This window comes from Orbicella faveolata, unplaced genomic scaffold (genome assembly GCF_042242905.1).
Source record: "Orbicella faveolata isolate gen_17 unplaced genomic scaffold, um_ofav_v1 contig_24, whole genome shotgun sequence".
In the NCBI taxonomy this organism is placed as follows: domain Eukaryota; kingdom Metazoa; phylum Cnidaria; class Anthozoa; order Scleractinia; family Merulinidae; genus Orbicella; species Orbicella faveolata.
The window spans coordinates 16,702,501-16,726,948 of NW_028301552.1; the positions used below are offsets into that span (position 1 = coordinate 16,702,501).

Here is a 24,448-nt window from a genome sequence, read left to right on the forward strand (position 1 = left end):
AGAGAAAAAATGAAAAAAAAAAAAAGGAAAACGAGAGCGAAACTGAAGAATTCGGAGAGCGAAGCGATCGGGGGCTGGGCTTCGTTCGCGCTCGCCGGGAGGCAGTGGGTTACCCGGTGGGGTGATGTTGTTCGAGTCCCAGTCCCTTCGCACGTCGAGACTGTTGATGGAGAACTTTGATAAGCGGTTGTTGTCCTTGCAAGAAGTTCAAAGACACAACAAAGTTGATGATGCTTGGATAGTAATTGATGGAAAGGTATTCTAGTTTGCTTACGTTATGTAATGACTGAGATAATACAGAGTCATTCGCAACCATGAATGTTGGTTGTGTCGGTCTTAGATCACTCGGATAGCTCATGCTCAGATCCCCGGACTTAGATCATGCATGGCGCATCAAAGTGATGGGGACGGATCCTTAACTTGCCTAGAGTGGATTCATGGGTTCCTTTGATGCTCCATGGCCCGAGGGATCTAGAATCATTGATCTTGATTCGGATAATATCAATGGAACTTTAATAGCTACCTAATCTCAAAATGTACACAACTGTGTACGATAAATATTGTGCTTTTTCGAGTCGCGGTAGGAGGGGGTGGGGGCTGTGGGAGGGGGGGGTGGGTACTCCTATATATAAGCTATTTTGGTATATGCCGCCTGAAGGGTATGGGTTTGAGGTAGTTTAGTCTGGGATAGGGTATAGAAATCAGACAGTTTTGCTGTAGAATAGGTCATAATTCACCAGGAAAGTGGCAGGCGTCAGTGGCAGATCCAGACCTTTTTTTTTGGGGGGGGGGGGGGGGGGTCGCTTGCCCTGTCGATTTTTTTTTAACCCAAAATAAGGAGGCCTCTCCCTTAGATCCACCACTGGATGTTTAAATAATTTACTCTAGAACAGGGTTCTTGACTGTGGGTTCTATGGTTGGACTTGAAACTCAGAGGTGAGAACTTCAAAATTATAAACAGAATTACAAATGAAGGCAAATTGGTGACTTTGTTTATAAACAGATTGTTTTCCACTGAAAGTACTTTGTGGTTGTAGTGAAACTTACTAACTATCAACATGCAGCCAAAAGTTGGTGATTACGATATAAAATGGAAATTAAAAGTTATTTGTTTTTCGGAGTACGTGCTTGTCAAAGAATAATTCATTCACAGGTCAGTAAGTGACTGTTCCTGGATGACTGAAGAGATTGATCTAGTTATTAAGCGTATGTTGGACTACAATAGTGATAAAGGTTCAACGTGGAAAATAACTAGTCTGGAATAGGGTAGGGGTTTGGTGCTTAGTGCAGAATAGGGTTGCAAAATCAAGCTGATCATCGTGTAGCATAGGGGAAGGGTTTCAGTGTACCAGTGGCATACCTCTGCTCAAAAGATTTACAGAAACCCCCTCCCCCCAGGATTTGAGTTTGAATAGCTTAAATTTTAGGTCAAATAAACCCTTGTTCTTTTGCATGGGCCAATGAATTTTTGAAAACTGATTATCTCTATCTTTTCAATTTTCTGGGGCATGGAACTTTTTGCTCACCTTTAGGTTGAGCATGTTTTTTTGGTGGACTATGGCTTGTGAAGAATTTTTTTAAAGTCAAACACAGGGTGTGGATGGTAGAAAACAGTTGCTCAATTTTTTCCCCACGGCTTCTCTTGCACAGTTTTTTTCAGCAGTTTTTACTGTGCAAGAATTTTTTTGTAAATTACCCAACCCTCCCTCAAAAAAATAATGGTCCATCCCTGACCACTGCACAAAGAGCTATATTTAGTTGTAAAAGTGTGACTCGCTGGCAATTTCTCTGATCATAAGCAAAATAATTCTGCCTGAAGTGTAGTTTTGTGGGATAATACTTGCTTTTTGCTAACTCAGCCAACTTTTCCTTATTAGCTAAATTTGAGTCATAATATTCCATGGAATTTCCATGAAAATTTTTACTGCGGAGTGAGTGTAGCAAGTGAACACCAACATAATCAGGATTTAAGAAGAACATATAGAAGGGGGTACAAACTCTCAAATTCATCACTTTTTACCAGAATGCATTGTATTTAACCAGAGTACACTGTGCCACTTTTTGCCAGAGTGCATTGCACCACAAACAACATGAGGATATCACGCCGTCTTTTCGTGTGGATTCCAGTGAAGAAGGTTCAATAGTGGTTTTGTTTCGCTCTTATTTACCTGTAAAATGATGTGAAGGTGACCGTGCTTGACTTTCACAGCTCTTGCTTTTGTTCTTAATGCAATATGTGAAAGTTTTTAAATCTGGACGATTAATTGTGACATCTTAATTTTAAACTTAGTATAGCATTTCTTAGCAGTCTTGCCTTCTTGGTTGAATTCTTAAATGAAGAGAAATTGTCGTTACTAAAGTTTGTAGAATAATAAAAACAAACAGAAACTGTAGAACATGCTAATTTCATATATGCTGCAATGTATTCTTTTTCATCCAAACATGAATTTAAGCTAAAGCTTTAGCATTTTCACACAGCGTGATCGACATGTCCTTGACACAGTCTGTTATCGTTCGGATAGAGGCATTTAATGCGTACCAGTACAGAGTTTATAAGTTAGATTTCTGCTCCTACAATTTCCACATCTTTCGATTTTTGTGATCTGTTAAAGGGGAGGTTGATGTGTATCGTGTTATGTCCAAACATAGTTCAGATCACTATGTGCTTTTTTGTCACTATCCCTTGTCATATCTTGCCATCATGAAGTTGATGCATACAAGGACAGATTCCCCACAATTTGACACTACTTAAAGAAGTAAAGGTTAATGTAAGTCTTGGAACACGCACGTAGATGAATCACTGCGTAAAATATGTCACTATCAACAGAATGTGCTGCAGCATCACTACCTTTTAGACAACCAAGTTGTAATATTCATCTGCGGTAATGAACAGCTAGTACCAGGCAGACACGGTTGTCCAGTGGTTAGCATGATGGACTCCAGATCATACAGTTTGGGTTTAGGCCCTGGTTGGGAACATTGTATTGTGTTCTTGGGCATGACACTTAACACCCACAGTCCCTCCCTTCTCCCAAGTGTGTGAATGGGTACCAGCCAATTTAATGCTGTATAGTAACCCTGGGATGGACTAGTATCCCATCTGGAGGGGAGAGAACAAATACTCCTGGTAGTGTAATGCTGTAGAAACCAGGTTTAACTTTAAAAAGATGGAACATGCAAGCCTGTGCAGACTTTACCTTAACCAATGAACAGTTTGCATATGTTGTGTTACCAGGTTTATGATGTCTCAAGCTATGTATCAATTCATCCCGGGGGGAAAGTGATTCTAAGAAATGTGGGAGGAGACGCCACACAGGGATTTCAACAACAGGCTGCCCACAGAGTCGTAAAGAACCACATTGCATCTTTGCTGGAGAAGTTCTACATTGGTCGCATATCACCAGGACAGGAATGTTCGAAAACTGGTTAATGCTAATCCAGGATTAAAAGCGGATTGTGCTCTTAATTTAATCTGTCAGTTGATAATGTTTTCTATGGTTTTCTAAACTTTGAATTCATAGATTATAGTCATCAGTTAGGTGTCCACTGAGGGGAACATCCCTCTGTTAGGAAATTTTGACACAATAATAAAGCTTATAATATTTTTTTATTATCATATTGATGTTGCACAAAGTCAACATTAAGGACAAAAGAAAATAGACAAAAAGTTGCTGAAAAGATACAGAAAAATTAAAATCCAAATTCAGTGTAATCCTGGATTAGCTTTATAGTATTTTGAACAGTCAATCCCGGCAGAAGAGGAATATTGTGAAACAAAGTTATCAGGGTATGTTTAGTTCCAAAATTTAGGCCATTTGTGACTTGTGGTTTTGTTGACCATACAGCTGTAGTAAATCAATAAAATCCAATATTGGAAAATTCAATTGATTCAGTTGATATCAATTGCTGATTGCTATCGATTGATAAGCATCGCTAACATTCAATAATTCCTGTCTCCAGGAATATCGATTATTATTGAATTGTGTTTTATGAGAACATGAAACACAGAAAAAAGCTTCTTCTTTTACATGCATTGTTCCCGGTCAGTATTTATAGCAGCAAAGTGATTACTGCTATGCTACTAGATCATATATTCCCTCTGACTTACACTGAGATCTATTCTTACATTTGTTCCCTAGAACAGTGACTCTTGTTTATTTTGCTTCATCTAAAATGGCGATGCTACAATGAGACTGGAGGTTTCTACACTGCTACTCTGGCTTGAGCTTCTTCTGGTGTCGTAAAACTAGCAAATAAGGATGTAAAGCCTGAAATGTTTCTTTTAGTTTGTTTCTGTTCTTGTTATTTTGTTGATGATTGTAAAAGATATGCAGGCTATGATAAAATGACTCTTTAAACCACTGCAGAAAAATGTTGTAAATCACTTTATTGGTGTAGCTTGTAAAAGGACAAAAACAATTTTTGATAACAAGTGCCCAGGGGGAGGGGGACTCCCAGAAAAATTGGGTGGGGGTGTGAGGCTCGCTTCCCAAAACCCTTACCCTATTTATGACCAAAATCTGTGATTTTCCCCTACCCTATTTATGATCTGACCAAAAATTCAATACCCTATTTAAGACCATTGCAGCTGGCACAGTTACCATTGACATAATTTATAAAGAACTTTTGTTGATGGTCTTATTGATAATGATGAGAAAGTAGACCCGTCTATAAAAACATACCCAATTCAAGACTAGAGTGCAAAAACAATACCCTATTTATGACCAAATGGCCAAATTCGATACCCTATGTATGACCAAAACAGCTGAAAAATTTGACGGGAAGTCCGTGAATCGCGGACTTCCGATGTTGGACCAGCCCAGAGCTCTCGATCCCTGCCGCAGGCCAGAAGGATCGTGGGCTCTGGGGACGAGAATGCTTTTTGGAGGGAAACACCGAGTATTTTAGTGGGAGTAATGGAGCACTATTAAAGGTGGAGCACTTTGGTGGGGAAATGTACGCATTAAATGTACAAAAGCCTATCTACGTGACATAAGATACAAAAGGTCTAGGGAACGCAATCACACCGCAACATATGAATACATACATAAATCCACCGGAACTAGGGGTAAACCCGTGGGGAGGGGAGGAGGGGGTAAATCAGAGTAGAATCCCGCAGAATAGCTGGATTCTTCACAGCCCTCTGTTTTCTCGAGAGCTTACCACTTAAGGAACTTGTTTACCTCCTTGAACGTTTTGAATCGACTTGAAATCTATAATTTTCCACTCGACTCGTATCCGCATATTTTCACGCTTGCTGAACAACAAATAGATAATTCTTTGTTGTCACACAAGCGTGAAAAGATTTTATTTCCGGTTCTAATTATGTAATTCGTGCCGTGTAAAAATCACCTTGGCCTAGTCACGTTTCTTTCCATCATTCCATAGTCCCTTCATAAAAATCTGTGCCCAGAGGGTCTTCACATTTTATTTGCTACCCACCAAGTTACCCATGGGGCAATAATTTTAGTGACCTTAACAACGGAAAATATAGACATTCTACCACGAGGCTGTGATCCGGTAGAAAAACTCGGGAAAACCGCCTGACAAAACGTCAGGCCGCGAGTTTTGCTGTTTGGACTTGCGCAAGTCCAAACAGCAAAACTCGCCAAGAAAAACGTAGAATTTGTTCGTGAGGATTTACTTTTTGACTTGCGTCAGAAACATTTCCTATCTTTACTATTGAAGCATACGTTTCCCGCGCGACATATGTTTAAGGAAGTACTTGTTTCTCAGGTTGATCCTTCGCAGGCCGTCACGCAAACTTTTTGCTCACGTTGCGTGACGACTCAAGCTGTGCGCAGGGAAAAAAACTACATTTTTTTTAACCCTTACAGAGTTCTTCTCCATCGTTTTTTCAACACAAAACAGAAGCATTAAGAGCTAACTTGCATATTTTTCGTAATTTTTTTGGCTGAAATAGACACGCGCCAGTCAGTGAAATTGATCGATTGTGTTGCGTCAGCTGAGTGGGCTTTTCCCTTCCAACCAATTAGAGAATGCGCCTTTGATTACGTCAGAGGCACGTGCTGGACGCGATGTAAACATTGTAGTTAACCCGGTTGTTTGAGGCTGAACATTTCACTTTCCCTCTTCCCATGGTCGAAAATCTTCAGGCTAAAGAAGAACCATGATCGAGAAAATTATTTCTCAGTCAACTGGCAAAGATGATAACTCAAAAAGCCTTTGGATATTTGGCTACGGGTCCCTGATTTGGAAGCCCGATTTTCCGTTCGAACATTGCGTAGTTGGCCATATCGACGGGTTTGCTCGGCGATTTTGGCAGGGTAGCACTTGGCATCGCGGCAATGCCCAAGAGGTACACTATACACTGCTTTAATTTTAATTTGTGGCTCTGCATCTAGAAGGTCGCATATATTTGAAATCATATACATCTGACCCCGCGTTATTTTTTGCTTTCAGCCTGGGCGAGTTGTCACCCTGGTTGAGGAAACACAGGTATGTTTGGACCAGTTTTTGTCATGTGAGGTCTACTATGCGATCTCGTGAAGCTTTACTTTGTCAGGGGTAAATTCTCGTAAGTTCTTACATAATAGGGAGCGGCAAGAGATACGAGAGCGTGACCAAAGGGTTTGATGATCAGAACAATCGCTATGCACGTGCAGGAAATTGTATATTTCATAGCCGTCCTCTCTAAGTGACTAATTTTTCGTATTCCACTTTGGAACGGAAACCTGTTATTACACGTTTATATGGTTTGAGCGGGTTTTAAGACCGATCGGTGCACGGAGCAGTTAATTGCGAAATACGAAGGTGAAATATGTTAAAATCCATTCTTACAAACAGGAACGACTCTTGACGGACTCGTTTAATTAATTCTACCAGTAATCAAAATACGCACGCAATTCAGATCGTGTTGACTTAGTTGGCTGGTGTCAATTTTGACCACAGTGATTCTATTACTGTGTGGCACGTAATAACAGCAGTTTCTTGTTAATTTCGAGGAGGATCTGCAACGAAGCAAACCTCTTTTAACCCTGATACATAGGTTTTAGTGTAGAATGTGAGAAATTTTGTACAACTGGTAAACAATGTCTGGTATAGATCTAACAATGGACTTACAAAGTTACCCTGTCCTTTCTTTTTTCTGAAGCGAAAAACCCGTGATGGCCAACGAATAAAGTCAAAACTGTAAACAACTTGGCCTTGCTTTCTCAAGAATTCTATCAGTCGATTTATTCAAGTTTTGAGTTAAATAAGAAGCGAAAGGTACACTCCAGGTTATATTAGTATTGCACAAACTCAAATTTGCAAGCTTTGATGGTAATTTGCAGAGAGCGACAAGCGTTGTTTATATGCTACAGCATTGGAGTTATTTCAGCCACAATAAAGCCTCTTTCAACAAGGAAGTAAAATATTTTTACATGAGCGACCGCATGTTGGTTCCATTGTTTCAAACAACCTGCTAGATTATGAAATCTTCAGAACGTTCATGAAGACAGTCCAAAGTCCGACTCATCAGCTTTGCTGTTGTTTTGGTTCAATCGGCCTTAAAATTGATTCCTTGTCTTGCGCTTGTTTTCTTGTAAGCCATCTAATGTTGAGAAAACCTTACTAAAAACAAGCTTAATTTACACCGAAACAAAGTTGACAGTACAAGTCTAATAAAAAAGAGGCTAATTGCCTACTTGCATAATATCGAGGAAAACTCTCTTGTTCTGTCATGAAAAGTTAATTTCAGCGAAATGTTTTCGTATGTAAATTAACACTGTGGTCTTAGTGGGTTTAGAGGGTTTACTTTGAAAGCATGAAAACATCACTGAAGTGCCTTTTCGTTGAGTTTTCATGTAAAAGTTTAAAAAAGAAAAGAAAACTCCTTTCTTTCAAAGTCAAAGATAAGCGGCACTTTAATCGGATGAACAGTAATACAAATTCGTTAAGTAAAAACAAGGTTCAGAAACTCTGCTTTTTGCACACGTCCCGGCATTTTCAGTTGATTTAATATCCCTTGGACGTTTCATCCAGTCCTGAAAATAAATTCCTAGGTTTCTCAAGCAAGGTCCCTTTTTGTAAGGATACAGAATGGCCGTTTGTATTCTAGACGCATTATTAGTCTTCAACAACTTTTTTGATGGAAGGAATAGCGGGTCAGTTTAAAAAATACGAGGAAAACTTGGTGATGTGATTAAGATTTAAACCCACTAATAATGCATTATTGATAGTTCAAAAACAAAAACAAAAAATGCAACCATTCTTGCCAACGTTTGCCATGCTGTACTTTCTAGAACTGTATTTCTTTCGAAGGAACAGTTTCATACACGCTGCGGGTCAGTTCTTTGACTACTTACACAAGCATCACCCACTGCCCAACAAGTTCTTTCAAAAGCTATTTTCACGATTGACTTTTCTTGTTTGCATTACATAACAATATTATCCAGCACTGTAACCACGTTGGATTAGATTGTCATGAAAATGAGAAAAGTTAAGCGTGAAAAGGGTTGTGAAAAAAAGAAAACACCCAACTTTTTGTTAAATTGTGTTCAGTCTTGTCTGTTTTGACGGAACCAATATAAAATCGAGAGGAACTGTGTGAGACCCTTTCCACTCTTCACCGGAGGAATTAACATGTAAAATCGCAACAATGACCAGTCTGTTTGGATTTGTCTTTGAGAAAATCTCGGTCAGGAAAATCACATGATCGTTGTGACTACATCGTTTGCGGAAAGCTCCGTATAATTTCAAAATGTTTTCCGTCCAAAAGAAAACGAAAAGCCGGCGTTTTCAAATTCCTCCGGTTTGAAGAGCGTTTCCGAAAAGCTCTGTTTTCGTGACGGATTATAATAGTATGGACGGAATGCCTAACAGTAGAAATAAAGCTGCGTTTTCATATTTCTCCGGCGTGGTGTGGACGCTGCTTTAAAATCGATGCGTGTTAGAAACCAGATTGCCGTTAGGACTAAATATACCTATGATTTCTTTCTCTACAGGGGCGCGTTTGGGGTATTGCATTTAAAGTGGCTAAAGAAAACGCCGATCGTGCCATGGGAAAACTGAACGAACGGGAAATCGCTCTAGGCGGCTACGAACTTCGTCGTTTGCGCTTCAACTGTAACGAGAAACCCTCGCACAGCTTCAATGTGCTGGTATACGCCGCTACTCCGAAAAACTCGCTCTTCCAAGGGCCAGCTACGTTGGAAGACATTGCGGTTCAAATTGCCTCTGCCCGCGGACATGCTGGGTGCAATGTGGAGTATCTTATTCGACTGGCAGATTTCATGAGGGAAAAAGTTCCCGATTTCGACGAGGAACATTTGTTTGAATTGGAGAAGTTGGTCAGAAAAGAGCTTGGACTGTCGACAGAGGTGTGTACGCCTTGGACACAATTGAAACACACGTTGATTAAGTGAGACTGAAAACCGCAGCTAAATCGCAGCTAAACCGCGGAGGGTGTCGCTGCTGTCGTTGAACTGTGTAAATAGTTAAATCCCAGAGTGCTCCTCGTAGGTGACGGGATGTATTCATACTTTTAAATTTTACGGTCGAAAACTTCATGGAAAAGAAGAGAAAAAGCAATTATGGTTCTTCCTGAAAGGAAATTCGACATAAATAGTATCATTCAAGTGATTGACAATGATCTTGTTGCACTTCAGTGCCGAAAAATTATTCCATTTTGAAAATTATTTAACAATTATATCTGGGGGACTAGAATGTATTGACTGAATTCATATTGAAATATTAACTATCCTATAAAGGTCTTCTATTTATTTTCCCAAGGATTGCTCTTGAGGACCTTGAGGAGAGGTCAAAATTTTGAGAAAAAAATTTCGCGATATATCGAGTACAAAACAACCAGTGTATCTTTCTAGAAATGAAAATACGGCTGGTTTCGGCTTTTCTCTAATTAATTGTAATGTGTTGAATGTTTTCTGAAGTATACTGAATTATAAATTTCGAACATGTTTTTGTGCGCCCAGTTATGTTGTGTTTCTCTAGGAGTCACATATTTACCAGATTTCAACGAAGCTTGCAAAAAATCAATGCCACGCGAGAATAAAAAAGCATCAGAGTAGAAAATAATTTCATTACAAAGTGATGTGGTTTTGGTTTCCATGTTATTGCGACACCGCCGTCAGAGATGATTTTCTTTTCAAATATCGAAGAATACAGTTTTGCATTGAAGGAAATAAAACGCTTGTATAGTCTATATAATTTTTGTGTCGTATATTCGCAAGAGTTAATTGCCTTTTTCTTTTAGACCAGTGTTCCGACCCTGAGTGGAGCGGAAACTCCGCGATCCATTTTCCACTCACGCCACTTCATTTCACCCGATTTTCACATGCTCACTGCTTGACAGCTATAATCGATAAGGGCAGGGTACACAAGGAGTCATCAGCTGACAATCGAATGTTCTGCTCCTTGAACATTAACCTGCAGAACAGGTTAGCGAAGAAGAGCACGAAACTCGATACCCGACCACGTTCGTGTGTCACGTTTCGCGTATGGGGCTCTGCCCCGCTAATCCGCCTATACTGCAGGCTACACCCTTTTTTTTTATATAAGAACCTTTTTTTTTTATCAAAACGTTGAGGCTGAGATTAACCAAAATTTTAAGAAAGTATTAAGAACATTCCTTAGGCTGAGAGTCGATTAAGAACGTTTTTATTTTGCCAATCTGTATATTAAACGACAAGCATAAAATAAAGGTAACAAAAAAAATGTAAAATTAACCCAAATACTCAAGGGCATGTATTGTATAACATTAACAATGGTTGTCTTATTGCATGAGACATATCTCGGTTTGTAATAATTAGCAGTTCTTATTTATCACTGCTTCAAAATAACTTCCACACCATCAAAGTCATCAGGTGATACAAAGTCTGAAGTATTATCAAGGTAGTCGACCTTGTATACCATGTAAAGTTAAGAACATCTTACGAACGTTTTCAGCCTCAGATCGCAAAAAACATAAGAGACATAAGGACGTTCAGCCTTAGCTCCAAAGTTAGATGTTCTTATATATAAATAAAAAAAGAGTGTATTTGAACATATGATGCACCTTTTGCGCAGAGGTTAACTCGTGTCTACATGTCGCCGCAACACGGGTGATAATACGCGCCACAACACGTTTTAACCTGTAGTGCAACATTCAGTGATGTTTGGTAAGTTGCCAGGAGCAAGGAACCTTACTATAAGGCTTTTATTTTCTCCAGCTATATCCAGCAGAGTTAAAATAACGGTAAGGCCGATGACCACAACGCAGACAGTGTCATACGAGTCACTGAGATCTCGTCCCCTGAACAGTTACATAAAGAAAATATTTAAGCCGGCAGTAATGGAACCTTGCCAAACCTACCACCAGACTGGATCCAATAACATTGGCATCAAAAACCAAACAAACACTAGCATGAAGCCCTGTCCAAACAGAAGATGTTCGGCGATCATACCCGAGCAAACATTGTTTGGTGACGAACTTTTTCCCGTTTGGACACCTTGTTTGATCGTGTTTGATAAAATTTGAAGGACGCCAAACATTTGTCCAAATACTAAGACATTTTGTTCGTTTGGACGTTTGGCTTCTCAGTACATCGTCAACATGTTTGGTTCCCAAACAATGTTTGATCGTGTTTGGTTGCCAAACATTTCCCGTTTCGACTAGGCTTTAGACCGTGTAATGAGTGTTACAATTGGGCGCGATCCATTCAACCAAACCTTCCCGGCGGAAATTTCGGTCTAAACCTGAATGGATCGGCTCGGTCCAACCAGAAAAGTTTCGAAAAAGACGGTCCACTTTTCGAGGTTGGATCGGTTTGATCGAAATAGACCGTTCCATTTGACATTTCCAATCCATTCTCAATCCCAGTACCTTAGCTTGCGCCCCGATCGCTTCGCTCTCCAAATTCTTCTATTCCGCGCTCGCCAATTTTTTTTTCCGTCCTCACCGGGAGCCTGTTCGCAGGCTACCAGTACTTCGCTGTACGGTATTTTCCATTTTCGACATGGAGGAAAACACTCATCATTGCAGCTTTTGTGGATTGTTAACCGCGGATTTATCGGTGTCACTCGAACATCCATGTGCAGCAACAACAGTTACGTAGCTGTGTTATGCAGTGTATGTTTTGGCTGATAAACCGGTCTATTTCCCGGGAGAATTACGAATGTTCTTCTCGTTATTCGAAAGTAGTGTTTCAAGATCTTTGAACGCAACCGACAAATATCTGGGAACAGTCTGCTCAAAATACCCAGTTGAACGGGTTAAATTTCTACGCATGAAACAGCTCGAACAATATCATTGATAAAGTCGAAATCGTCATCTAACTCTTACACGAGCAACAGTGATCCAACATCCGCGAAACTATTATTGCGAGTGGAATGGAACGAGACCTTCGCGATCCATTTGCCCCAAGAAATTTTCGAACCTCAGCCCGGATATTTTGGTTGAAGGGATCGCGTCCGGACGTGTCCTCGGCCCGGGTCCATTAAGCTAAAATCAAGGGACAGCTTCGTGTTACTTTATAAAACAGTGACTGTTCAAGCTGGATGTCACATGACCTTTCTCCACGACTCGAACAGTGTCCGAGAAGAAAGTAGTAGTAGTATACTTTATTTACCCTCGGATTGTAGAGTAGCTTTAACAGCTGATGTCTCCGAGCATTTCAGCAGCACAATGGGCAAAGACCAGACCACAACACCGGGAACTTCGTGCCCTGCTCTTTACGATGAGTATGTGGGTTCCCTAACGTCCCCTGCTGGCCATAACAGTGAAGATGCAGGAGACGGGGCCTACGGTTTATCGTACCCGAGACCTCCCGTACGGTAGTCCGACGCTCTACCAACTGAGCTAACCGGTCGGCGGTTAGAAATGTTTTAATTTACTTGTTTGTGATTTGTTTCGAGTCCGTTTTCTTCCAAGTGACCTTCAGTAGCTATTCGGTGTATTTGAGGGCGGGAGGGATAAAAGGCGGCTATACCCGCGAGCAAGTTTTCTCTTTCCAACAAACAAACAAACCAAGGCTACAACTTGATGTTCAACAATTAAATTCTTGACACTTTTGTTGCTAAAAAATTAAGACTTGTCACTGTTTTACGATAGCAGAACCAACAGATTTCAGTCAAATAATATATGTATCAAGTGATTACCCCTTGTCAAGGTGACCACTTACAATATCATTTAACCTTATTTACCGACAGTAACCCGAAAGTATCTACATAGAACTGTATAGCTCTGTTCTTCTCAGTTCACATAAGTAACCATGTTAGACGACGAGAAATGGCACCAGTTTTTCTCCTCCTCTACATGTTTTTGTTAGCTTCCACATGGCTTGGTTGGCTGTCCGAAGAATAATTGTAACACCAAACTAGGTTTCAGAAGCGTAGGCAGCAGTTTGTACCGTGTCTACAGATTACAGAATTTCCAGCATGGCAATTTCTTTCTTCATACCAGCTCGCACGCCGTTGAACCTCCCAGTCTCATTTCCAGGGTCTCTCCCCGCGGTAAAGAGACCCTGGGAACGAAGGTGGACCTCCTGCTGGAAGAACAATCCCCAGATTGGATGCCGTGCTCCATTTTAGTTTCTTGACCTTTTTTTGTCGTGTTTGAATTTAAGATTTAACATACACCTGACCAAATATTACGTTCTCCATAGTTCTCTTTAAAAAAAGTAGTTTGCATTAACGGACGAACACAACTGACCCACTTTTTTTCCTCGCAATGTCATGTGGTCTTTTAAGATGGAGAAGACGACTGCTGACTATTAACGCGCGCAGACGTTTGTGATGAAGATCTAGCCGGACTGTTCTCTGCACTCGGAGCTGGTGAATACCCGGATGAGTTATCATACCGTGCCACAGGATGGCTGATGTTACCATAAGGCCCACCCGCACCAAACGCCACCGGACTGGACCGCGTGGGAGGTGGAGTGGGATTCGGAGTACTTGTTCCTTGGAAGGAGAAGCCGTAGGCAGCATACGCTGCCGCTGATGCAGCCGCGGCGGCAGCAGATGCGGCAGCAGAGGCAGCCAGCGCTCCTCCGGTTCCACGTCCACGTCCTCGTGTCCGCGTTCCTCGTATACTAGACGCCCCTCGTCCCCTGCTGGAAGGGATTCCCCGTCCTCGCCCTCTTCCCCGGCCCCTACCCCTGCCTCTTTTACTAGAGGAGTCCGATAGGGCGGGGCTGGCGTTCTCGCTGCGAGGATCATCCAAGTCATCTACCTCGGGCTTTAAGCTCAGGGGCGTGCCTGTGTTGCTTGGAGGTATTTCCACTGATAGATCACCTGACGCCAGCGAAACTGTGTACGAAAATGAAAATACAGACGTGAAGTGGCTGCAACAGACTGTTTCAGTTGACCATTTCTGTGCCCCCTCTGACACACTAACTCTCAATCTAAAGTCGCAGACCCTCAAATTTATAACTCTTTTCCAACGATACAAAGGAGATGTAAAGACACCCATAGTAAAGTACTGGAAATAGTGTATAGTTGGAAGAGCCATGTCACGATATTTACAATGCCTAAATTAACCTTAAATTTACACTACACCTCAGAACAAGGTTGGATAAGATTGTGGACTGAAACCGGGGACGGACTACAAATGACAAACATTGACAACTGAGGCTAAATTTCACGCATATGCCAAATCAGAGATACAGCTCCTCTACACGAATCCAACGCTGGTCCTAAAATAGCACGGCGTAAGTGTAGCACCGAGCAGAAGTATGACAACTGACCTTCATCTAGACTCAACACACTGATATCATCACCCACTGTGCCGTCGCCATCAAACGCTTCGCCAGTCCTCATACCCAGACCTTCTCCAGTTATACTGCTGGTCTCAGAAGTTGGCTTGGAACTAGATATGGACCCTTCAGGTGCAGGTGGCACAAGTGAACTCTTACTTTTGCGCCCCTTCTTGGCCTTAGCTGGAGGTGTCCCATCAAGAAGCTCAACACTTGGTGACACACCTTCGCCCACCTATTTTTTTAAACACATTGATTAAGCTGATGACAAAATAACGGTGAAAAGATGAGCTCAAAATAAATAAAGCTTTGAAGATGAACGTTGACACTAAAAACCATCACAGGTCCTGATATTCTATTGGAAAGTATTAGCTGCGAACGTAAAACATGTATAAATTGCAAAAACTGAAAGCGAAGTACCAACAGTCTCAATATATGACACCTCTGACGCTCATCTCAAAGTAGTGGCCCAATCGAACAACTCACATGACGTCACGGCAGCCATAATGGCGTCCCAAACCAATGAATTGGTGGTCATGTTGGTATACCAAACCAATTCTGTGGCAGTTGAACTCGTTTCTTATGAAAACAATTTCCTTTGCATGGCTGCTGGCCACGTGAGTGAAACGCTCTATTCAACTAAACACACAAACCTCAGCTGGTCCTGTCTTCTTTCGTTTTCTCTCTCTTCTGCGTCGCTGTTCGTCGGCTTTCTTTTCAGCTTGCCGTTGAAGAACTGTAGATATAAACACAATGCAAAGTTAGGGGTATATCCGTGCAATAATGGACATTTTTACGGCCTCGGCGCACAGGTCGATGTATTCTTTGCCAATTATCCTAACCTCCATCGAAAGACATCCCTCTCTCATGCAGTATGTTTTTTTGTCGAAATTTCACCTTCGAGAAATAACCGTGAATGGGTTGTCTAACTACACCTGGTTGTAGAGTACGAAATAATCGTACACAATTCGTTTATTTTATAAGCATTTTCCGAAAACCGAGAGCTTAATTTAATCAGACAAAGAGAAGGGGAACACTCAATTGAACACAGTGTTCTAGACGGATTTCATTTACAAACTTACACTTGCATTCCAGTTCAGCATCGTCAAGAAGCAAAGAAACCACTTCTTTGGGTTTCAAAGCTTCTGGTTTGAAATGACCACCTGATATCACCATTTTTTGAATCTAAAATAATAAAAAAATACTATTAGTAAAACGTAAAAACACTGTCCAATGCACACGCAACGAAAAATTGAAGTACGAACCTCGCTTTTCTCTTTCGCTCTTTGAAGAATTCTCTCTTCAATAGAACCTTTAGTTACCAGTCTGTACACGGTCACTTGTCGAGTCTGACCCAGGCGATGGGCGCGGTCCATGGCCTGCATAGAAAAAATTCAATTTTGATTTGCCTTTGAATTTCATTTGTGTAACCTGCATTCATTGCCGTGGCTGTGGACTCGAAACGGACTCGTTTAACTCTAACTGTAAACTGCTGTGGGTGCCGGATGAGTGTTGGGCCGTTGGGTCCTCTATTATTTGCTGCAACTGCTTGTTTGTGTAAGAGTTTTTAAGAGCAGGAAGTCATAAACAGGGCTGGGACCCGTTTCTCGAGCGTCCCGAAAAGTTTTCGTACCCGGAAAGCCGTAGCAAAGTCTCAAACCCTATGACTACAGAGCTGTTTTATTCACATATTCTTACTATGAACTGAGGTTCCCTTCATACAAGGAGTTTCAGGCGTATACGACTCTCGGCTTTTAGGTACAGCTTATCTAAAAATGCCTTTGCGGGCCCAAAACGTTTCCGGGAATTTCGAGAAACGGGCCCCTGGTTTCTGATTTCAGTATTCCTGATGGCAGAAAGACGTCTAACAGTCGAGTAAAAAAATATTCTGACGACCTACCTGCTGATCGACTGTGGGATTCCAATCACTGTCATAGAAGATAACCTAAAAAAACAACAACAGAGTCAACAAATATCACAACCATAACAACAACAACATCATCAAAGTCACACGGCGCATTTTTATTAACAGTGAACTGAAGTTACTTTACCGTATCGGCAGCCGTCAGATTGATTCCCAGACCTCCCGCTCGGGTACTTAGTAGAAAAACGAAAATATCCGCACTACAAGAAACAAAGTCATGAACTTCAGTTAGCAATGAAATATTGAACCACACTCAGAAAGGTACAAATGAAGGAAGACACGAAAACAAATGCTAAAAAACCGAGTTAACAGACCATTTCTTGTCACCCGTTTTCTGATAATGTATCGGTACCATGTTAAGAAAATACACTATGATCACTCCTGGGATTTAAAGAGGGAGGGTTGACAGTTGTAATAAGACTTACTTGGATTGGAAGTCAGCCACCATGTCTCTTCTGTCGGAGATTTTTGAGGAACCATCCAAGCGCATGTATTTGTGTTTTCTGTAAGTCATGTACTCCTGAAACACAAGATCGAACTGTCAACTCTCCTGACTGGGTTTCATACATTCCTTTCAAAATTACTTCGGAGGGTTTGGGAGTACATCAGGACAAGATTTTGTAGCGATGGATTTACTGGTTTCTCAATAACGGTTTGTTTGACAGTGCGTTGGTACTGTAAGGATAATTTGACGTTGGAAAATATAGATATAAGGGGATAGAAAAGGGACATGAATACGAGTAATCTGAATAGCACGTGTTTAAAACACGAAATGGCGAAATGACGAAATGTCGCCGCGATTAGCCTAAACAGCGCTTCGGTTAACAACAATATCACTGACTTGAAAGTGGTTAGCTCTCAAGAATTATATAAGTTAACCGCATCCCGCATTGTTAAGCGCCATTCCGTCAATTCGCGCTTTAAACGCGCCCTCTAATTCTAACTTTAGAAGGAACAGCCCAAGATATCAGTAAAGCGAAGAAACCAAACAAGTTTTCCAAAGTTCGAAACCAAAAAAGACACTGCCGTATGCAATATCATGAAGACTGCTTTCTCAGTATTTTTCCTCGGGGTTTCCTCGGAGCACGATGAATCACCATTACCAGTGAACAATCAAAGCACCTAACCTCCAACAGATCAATCATCCTGGTCATTTGTGAATATATGAGCACCCTGTGTCCCTGCATCTTTAGTTTCCTCAGTAGTCCATCAAGTACTGTTAACTTGCCACTGTCTGTGATAAGCGAGTTACGGTCTGGAAAATAACACCAAGATACACTCGTTTAGTGGTATATCACACTGAATATTTGACCTTGCCAAAACGGTAGTTGTTCCGCCAAATGTATTAAAATGTCACTAAGAACTCGCACTGAATAAGAAGTACTCCAACAGACCTGGAATTTGTACGAAGGACCATCCATTCGGGGGAGTGGCTCTTTCCATTCCACCCAGAGGCGTAGGGAAAAGGTGTTGCTTGGCATATTGCAAGTCTTGAAGGTCAGGCGTGCCGTACAGTAGGAGGTTCCTGCACAGGTCAGAACCCCCCTGCAGTACGCTCTGAATCTCGTAAGCAGAACTACGATCACTGCAGCGATAGACATCCGTCCCTGCGGTCACCTGGAGGAAGGACAAAGGATTTGGTTTGACTCTGGAGTAGTATACCATAGGGCACTGACTTGCTCCAGGAATTTCATTAACGTTTTAAGCAGGACGGCAACTGTTTTTCGCAAGTAAGCAAAACGTTTTAAACTGAACTTCTTTATGAAAAAAAAAATTTTTCTTCTAGATCAAACCAGGCGGGCAAAATCAACCTCACAGCCGCTCAATTTGCCCAGTATCCGACTCTTAATGAAAACCCTGTATTGTTGGTCTTTAAAAAGTTAACTTCGTTGAGGATCATGCCGTCAGGCTCACATCCGTGCTTGTGCGATGCTTCAGAGGGACAACGGAGTTGAGTTTCATATTGTCAAGTTTTCCTTACCTTTGGAATGTACGTGCATAAAAATGACGGCAAAGGAGTAGGTTGTAGAGTCCTGTCTATAGGACACACTCTGGGAGCTGGATTCAAATGAAAACCTTCAGGGACACTCATCAGCAGCGAGGAACCATGTCTACAAAACAAATCCAATCAATTCACATAGACTCTACTTAGCCGCTACAGACAGGTTCTCACGAATTCGTCATTATAGTCAGTGCTAACACAATTTAAAACTGGTACAGGTTTTATCGAGTTTTAGATGTGCTAGGGAAGTTGAAAGAGCATAAGATCTACTTGAGGGCGGTCGAAAGACTAGTCTTCACTAACACATAAGCATAAGCACAAGCGAAAAACGTAAACTCAGCAAGACGTTAATAGTTGGCGGCTTTTGTTAGCCAAATTTCTAACAAAAGGCGCTACTAAACAGCACCTACTACGTTTGCATATGTTGCTTTGCCTTACGCTCATGCAGTAATGAAGACTAGCGTTAAGAGCAACTTCAAGACAGTGATTTGTCATGTGGCTAAATATCATTTAGGCATGGTTAAACTCGAGCTAATGCAGCCAGCTACCGTGCCCATCCAGCTAATATCATTTAGGCAAGTTAAATATGAGCTTATGCAGCCAGCGGTTTCCGCGTTTGGGAGTACGTGACCTGTGGGGCGGCCTTCAGGGGTTTTGCAGGGGTTTATGGTTCATTGCATAATTGTTGTAGTGTATTCTGCTGATTGTTGCGGATCAGTTGCACTGCTTTGCTCGCGAATCATTGCGGATTCTTGCACCCTCTCCTCCCTCCCGTTTTGTTCTTGGTCAGGGTAAGTATTCTCCAGGTGAGTAGATTCCACTGAATTTCTTTCAGTGTGACGGTGCCGGTTAGCGGACGCTCATTGGGTGGTTCCTGCTTTCCAGGGTTGCCATGGATACCTCCTAGCGGCTTATGGCTTTGGCACCCCGCTAACCTTTAAGGCACCAGTTCCCAAGCTCATCTTTTTGTGATGAGTTTAACCTTGTGAACCAGCCGATAAGACGACAGAGCCATGTGCATACATACATAAATAAGAGCGTGCTACCACGCTGGCTACATAATATTAGAAAGCTTAAGCAAGGCCGAGGACGGCGCCTAGGAAGACGCCTAGTAAAAAAACGAAGTATATTTTACTAGCGAAATTCGCGATTGTCTAGATCTGTTCGGTAGGCCTATGGCTCTAAAAACGTGCTTAAGGTGGCCTCCTACAGTTTTACGATTGCACGCGGGCATAGAATGAAAGCTCATGTAATCTGCGCGCGCTAAAAGAAAACGTCAGTGTTTTTCGATTTTTATGACGTCAACATGAGCACAAAAAGCAAAACTGACAGTGAATTTTCTCGCGTTTCCTTCGGTGAATTTTTTTTAAATTCGGCTCAGTTGTAACCACATACAATTCCTATAAAATACTCTATTTTGGTAAAATCTGTCATAGCTAATCTCATATATTTAGAAGAATGACAAATAACAGAATATTGGAAAAACCGTCTGAACAACCTTGACTTTTTACCAATTCAAAATGTCAGGCAATATCATTTCCATGATTTGGCAACGTATGAAAAAATTTCACCGAAGGAAAGCTTAAATATTAAGGAGCTTATGCCAAAATGAGGAATACATCTGCCTGTCCTTAGATGAGATCTTGCCATGGTAACGACCTTAATCCAAAAACTGACAAACAAAACATAAGTCTTATTTTAACAGTACCCATACTGGTAAATCGCTACAGGGAAAACTTTAAGAGAAATTAACTAAGTTTCTTTTCTAACTCGCGCTCTATAGGGAGGGTGTTCGTAAATACTCTAGCGAGCCACGTTAAGCTAAATATGCAACCATGGCGTTCAATTCCAAATGGAAATATGAAAAATTAGCCGTCGTCGTCCACGATCCGTAGACGACGCAAAACTTTGTCATTTCACGTTGTTTTGCAGCGGACGGCAAAGAAATGTAAAAAGTCTATAACGCAAGTGCTCAGCTATTGTTTTGTTCATTAAACCTATTGTTTAGTGACGTTCTCGGTGCCGTCGTCGTGGTGGTTTGCTTAAGCTCCCTATTTCAAAGCACGGTAGGCAAGTAGTATTAGGATTATGACCGCTAAACAGACATTGCAAACATGCACAGGGCTGGGAAGCACGTCTGGTAACTACATTCAAGACATCCAAAATACTACTGGAGTGTGAACAAGCAAAAAAACAAAAACAAAACAGTTAAACTAAGTACAAAGGATGTAGAATTGCAATCTTGAAGGAATAAATAAAATTTTCTAGTTTTTACCTCGTCGGAGAGAAAGGCTGCACTGGATGAGCTGATGAGTGAGGAGGGACCATTTGTCCTGGGGGAAAGTGCAATGGGGGCGCAGCATGTCCCGTGGGGGAATGCAAGGAAGTGCGGCCGTGCCCAGTAGGAGAATGCATCATAGGGGACACCTGACCGGGGTGCATGGATGGAACATGTCCCAAAGACGGATGGTGTTCTCCCATCTGAAGTTCTCCAGGGAGGGGTCCATGAGGATGCTGATGCGCCCAGGACGGAGACACTGGCAATCCATGGTGATGTCTGTTTGGCGAGAGCTGTGTCGAAGGAAACGAGTGTCCATAATGTTTAGTGGGGGAAAAGGCCCCCGTTGGGGAGTGTTTCAGGGGAGACGGAGGTAGCTTTGTAGTTGGGGATATGACTGTGGGATGAGCATGATGGTGGCCTCTCTGTCGCGGATCTTTTCTCCTTGTTGGGGAGGTTGGCGAGACCGCACTGCCTGATGTCCGCCGTGTTCGTGTTCCTCTCGAAGCCTCCTTCGTTTTGCCTCTCAGCGGTTTATGATCATCATCGTCCAAGATGGGTTGTACGTGATGTGTCAGGTGAGACGACACCCTCATGGTGTGGCCGGTGAATACCAGGGCTGGAAGAATTGAACTGGACTGGATACTTGGATAGGAAATTGAGGAGTCCGGCCACAGTATCAGATCTTGCCGGCCCAAGCACCTGCCACAGAAAAAAAAAATACAGAAAGCAGTGTAACCTTTAGTAAGAGGCTTAAAATGCCGTTTAAAATTTCCAACAACTTTCAGCAGGTCAGAAATTTTTCTTATCTAACCGACTGAGCCTAGAACGCAATCCATATTTCCGGAAACAAAAACAAGCTAAACGAACGCTATGTTCAGTTGCCAGCAAACAAAGCAGGTATTAACCTGTTTCATTCTCAAAAGTACGACATCTAGAACATCTCAAAAAAACTCCCGGCGGCTAAAGAAGAACGCTTACGATTTAGGATCTGGGATGAATAAAAAGAAACGGTCGGGATTATAAGGTTATGGCAATGAAAAGGTACCGAGATACGAGAAAAGAAGCGAAAGATTGGGTAAACTGTTCATTAATTTTGGTGTACCTGTAAGCTACCAAGCACAATGAGCAACATAAACAAAATGATTGACTTTTAGTCAATCTTTTGGTTATCTTCTACGACAGTGATTGGAATCCCACAATTGATCAGCAGGCACTTGTTAAGATACACAGAGAAGCTATTAAAGTCTTCCCTTCTCAATGGTGTAACAGCTAAAACCACTCCACGCGTTCCCAACGGCAAATTAAACTTACCAAAACGCGGAATGTATTGTTTGATCAGGTTTTTAGCGATTGAAAGTTTGCTCAGATGGCAGTTTAAAATTCATTTTTAATTCCAGGGTGTTAAGCTAACGAAACGTTAGAGCCGAGATCAATTTCCTATCTCCTCTCACTGATTGCCGCACATTTCTTTCAGAATTAGTTCAAAGAATTTGGTAGTACATAACACAATGTCCCCTGGTTGATCGGTTTTTGTATTCTCTTCGCCTGTCTAGTTCACGATGCATGATATTTTTAGGAGAAACTAAATTTGCATCATCCATTCAGAGAAATAACAGGATAATACAAAGCAGCCACTCCTACTTAACGTTGGTAGTATTTCAATTGTATAATTAGCAATCCTTAGGGTCGGTTTTTTACCATAAAGCGAATTATCAAAGCTTTTAGACTGTGCCTAGCGCTTTAGTCTTCGACAAAAGAAACAAAACACGCTCTATAATTCACGCCATGGTGCTCAACTTTGTCTGGAAAATATTACTTACTGTGTTGAGTTCTTAGCAGCAAAACGGCTATAAGCTTTCAGAACACCCAAACATCAAATTTGGAACAAAGAGTTTTACATGAAGAAATGCTTTAGTGACTCAAGTTTGAAACAAGGAAAATGAAATGTTTACATTTATCGTACAGATCAACATCTTGTAACGTCTTCAACTTGGCAAATGAAAAAGGAAACCAAAAACATCTAAAACCTCTCCAAACTGTCCCATCGGTAACACTAGTAAAACAAAACAACGCAAATTGGGACAAGAACGCTTTACAAAAAAGAGGTAATTGTAGAATCATTATTTTCAAGTGTTTACAATCTTTTTTCCAAACCAACAACTTTCAGCGGTCGGAAAGTAAGGTTGTAGCGATAAAAAGGATTGAAAATAACACGAAACATCGCGTTCAGCTGATTCACTTTGTAGAGTGGTCGATGCAAGACTGCCACTGGTAAGAAATATTTAGGCAGCTCTTTCAGTTGTCACTTTTACTGTTCACATTTTGACTTCAATGGCGAACCTGAAAACTAGCTAATTACATTTATGCAAAATAGCTGGGCGTATTGCGCGCCACAAATATAAATTGATCGATAGATTGATAATTGTGTTGTAAAATAACAGCTTAACAAAACAACGCAGCCGTTTCCGTCTTCCTATCTCAACAGAGAGCTTAAGCGATGACTAAGGCGACCCCGAGGACAACGCCCAGAAAAGAAATAAATTTTTATTTTACCTCAGATTTTCGCAATTGTCTAGAGATCTGTTCAGGGCGCCTATTGGTCTCACAACTTATTTAAAATGTAAAGTACGAAAGTACGAAAAATTAGCCGCCGTCGTTCGTGGTCTCTAAAATACGCAGAACTTAGTCATTTCACGTTGTTGTTTTGCAGGGGACAGTTACGAAACAAATAAATGTTAATAACGCACGTGGGCAGTCATTGTTTTGTTCATAAATCTTTTGTTTGGTGACGTTCTGGTTACCGTTGCCGCCGTGATTTTCTTAAGCTCCCGAAAAGTGTAACAATTAAAACCTCTCCAAAACCTTGCCAACAGCCAATCAAAGATAAGAAAAAAAAACCATATGTTTCGGTTCATAAGGTTACCATCATTACACTGAGATTGCAAGTTACAAGTTGTAAGTCCGTGTGGCTGGGGCAACGGAGCATTAGAGCAAAAACTAGACTAACACAAAGCGGAGTGTATTTCTCTGAAAAAACCGAGGTAAAAATTGCATTTCATATGAATAACTCTAAACATTTCAAAGCCGAGTTTTCAACAGACCGCGCGACTTCCACTCGAGTTCCAAGAGAACTGGCAATATTTGTCGTCACATTTGTTGGAATCAACATTTTGGTGGCGACAATCAGTAACGCTAGCTTGTTGATCGTGCTAAGACGACGACGAGATCTTCGTAAAGTTCCTCACTATTTGCTCGGTAACCTGGCTCTGACCGGTCTGTTAGCAGCGCTCTTTAACATGCCTTTGCTAATAGGCATGACAGCTGTCAACTACTTTGAAATGAATACCGAAGTACCGGCAGCAGTTGAGGTATTTTGTAAAGTTAGTTTTTCTTCAAGTTTTGCATTTCTTGTGCTTACCGATCTGACTTTGTTTCTGATGGCCTTTGATCGCCAAGACTGCGTCCTCCGCCCTTTAAATAGACGCATAACACAAAGCAAGGTGAAGAAAATCATTCCATTGACTTGGATTTTATCTCTGCTTACTGCT

General features: G+C 41.4%; 3 protein-coding genes across 3 annotated transcripts in view; 2 read left to right on the forward strand and 1 right to left on the reverse strand.

Annotated features, from left to right (window-relative positions):
- The window catches only part of LOC110069538 (uncharacterized), a 7,238-nt gene extending 1,095 nt beyond the window's left edge, over window positions 1–6,143 (forward strand). Inside the window, exons 1-3 of the mRNA XM_089292708.1 lie at window positions 1–256; window positions 3,236–3,787; window positions 4,140–6,143. The exon at window positions 1–256 is cut by the window's left edge and continues 1,095 nt beyond it. Of these exons, the coding sequence (XP_089148834.1) occupies window positions 125–256; window positions 3,236–3,430 (327 nt within the window). The 5' untranslated portion in view covers window positions 1–124 and the 3' untranslated portion in view covers window positions 3,431–3,787; window positions 4,140–6,143. The remainder of the gene's footprint in view (window positions 257–3,235; window positions 3,788–4,139) is intronic.
- LOC110069534 (putative glutathione-specific gamma-glutamylcyclotransferase 2) lies at window positions 6,131–10,170 on the forward strand. The gene is made up of 3 exons (XM_020777065.2): window positions 6,131–6,319; window positions 6,424–6,459; window positions 8,949–10,170. Exons 1-3 carry the CDS (start codon window positions 6,131–6,133, stop codon window positions 9,366–9,368), a joined length of 645 nt encoding a protein of 214 aa, XP_020632724.2. The 3' UTR covers window positions 9,369–10,170.
- A 2,809-nt stretch (window positions 10,171–12,979) lies between these two features.
- LOC110069535 (chromatin-remodeling ATPase INO80-like) overlaps window positions 12,980–24,448 on the reverse strand; it is a 38,097-nt gene continuing 26,628 nt past the window's right edge. The window contains exons 32-43 of the mRNA XM_089292707.1: window positions 20,895–21,599; window positions 18,599–18,728; window positions 18,012–18,234; window positions 17,745–17,872; window positions 17,043–17,137; window positions 16,745–16,817; window positions 16,594–16,638; window positions 15,959–16,072; window positions 15,776–15,878; window positions 15,347–15,429; window positions 14,685–14,928; window positions 12,980–14,247 (exon numbers count right to left, since the gene is read on the reverse strand). Coding sequence (XP_089148833.1) covers window positions 13,685–14,247; window positions 14,685–14,928; window positions 15,347–15,429; window positions 15,776–15,878; window positions 15,959–16,072; window positions 16,594–16,638; window positions 16,745–16,817; window positions 17,043–17,137; window positions 17,745–17,872; window positions 18,012–18,234; window positions 18,599–18,728; window positions 20,895–21,599 — 2,506 coding nt within the window. The 3' untranslated portion in view covers window positions 12,980–13,684. The remainder of the gene's footprint in view (window positions 14,248–14,684; window positions 14,929–15,346; window positions 15,430–15,775; window positions 15,879–15,958; window positions 16,073–16,593; window positions 16,639–16,744; window positions 16,818–17,042; window positions 17,138–17,744; window positions 17,873–18,011; window positions 18,235–18,598; window positions 18,729–20,894; window positions 21,600–24,448) is intronic.

What these genes read in the sequence shown, in the direction of transcription:
- LOC110069534 (XM_020777065.2), top strand. Translation starts at nt 6,131, where the DNA reads ATGATCGAGAAAATTATTTCTCAGTCAACTGGCAAAGATGATAACTCA. An exon ending in ATCGCGGCAATGCCCAAGAG is followed by an intron (nt 6,320 to 6,423) that starts GTACACTATACA and finishes TTTTGCTTTCAG; the next exon opens with CCTGGGCGAGTTGTCACCCT. An exon ending in CCCTGGTTGAGGAAACACAG is followed by an intron (nt 6,460 to 8,948) that starts GTATGTTTGGAC and finishes CTTTCTCTACAG; the next exon opens with GGGCGCGTTTGGGGTATTGC.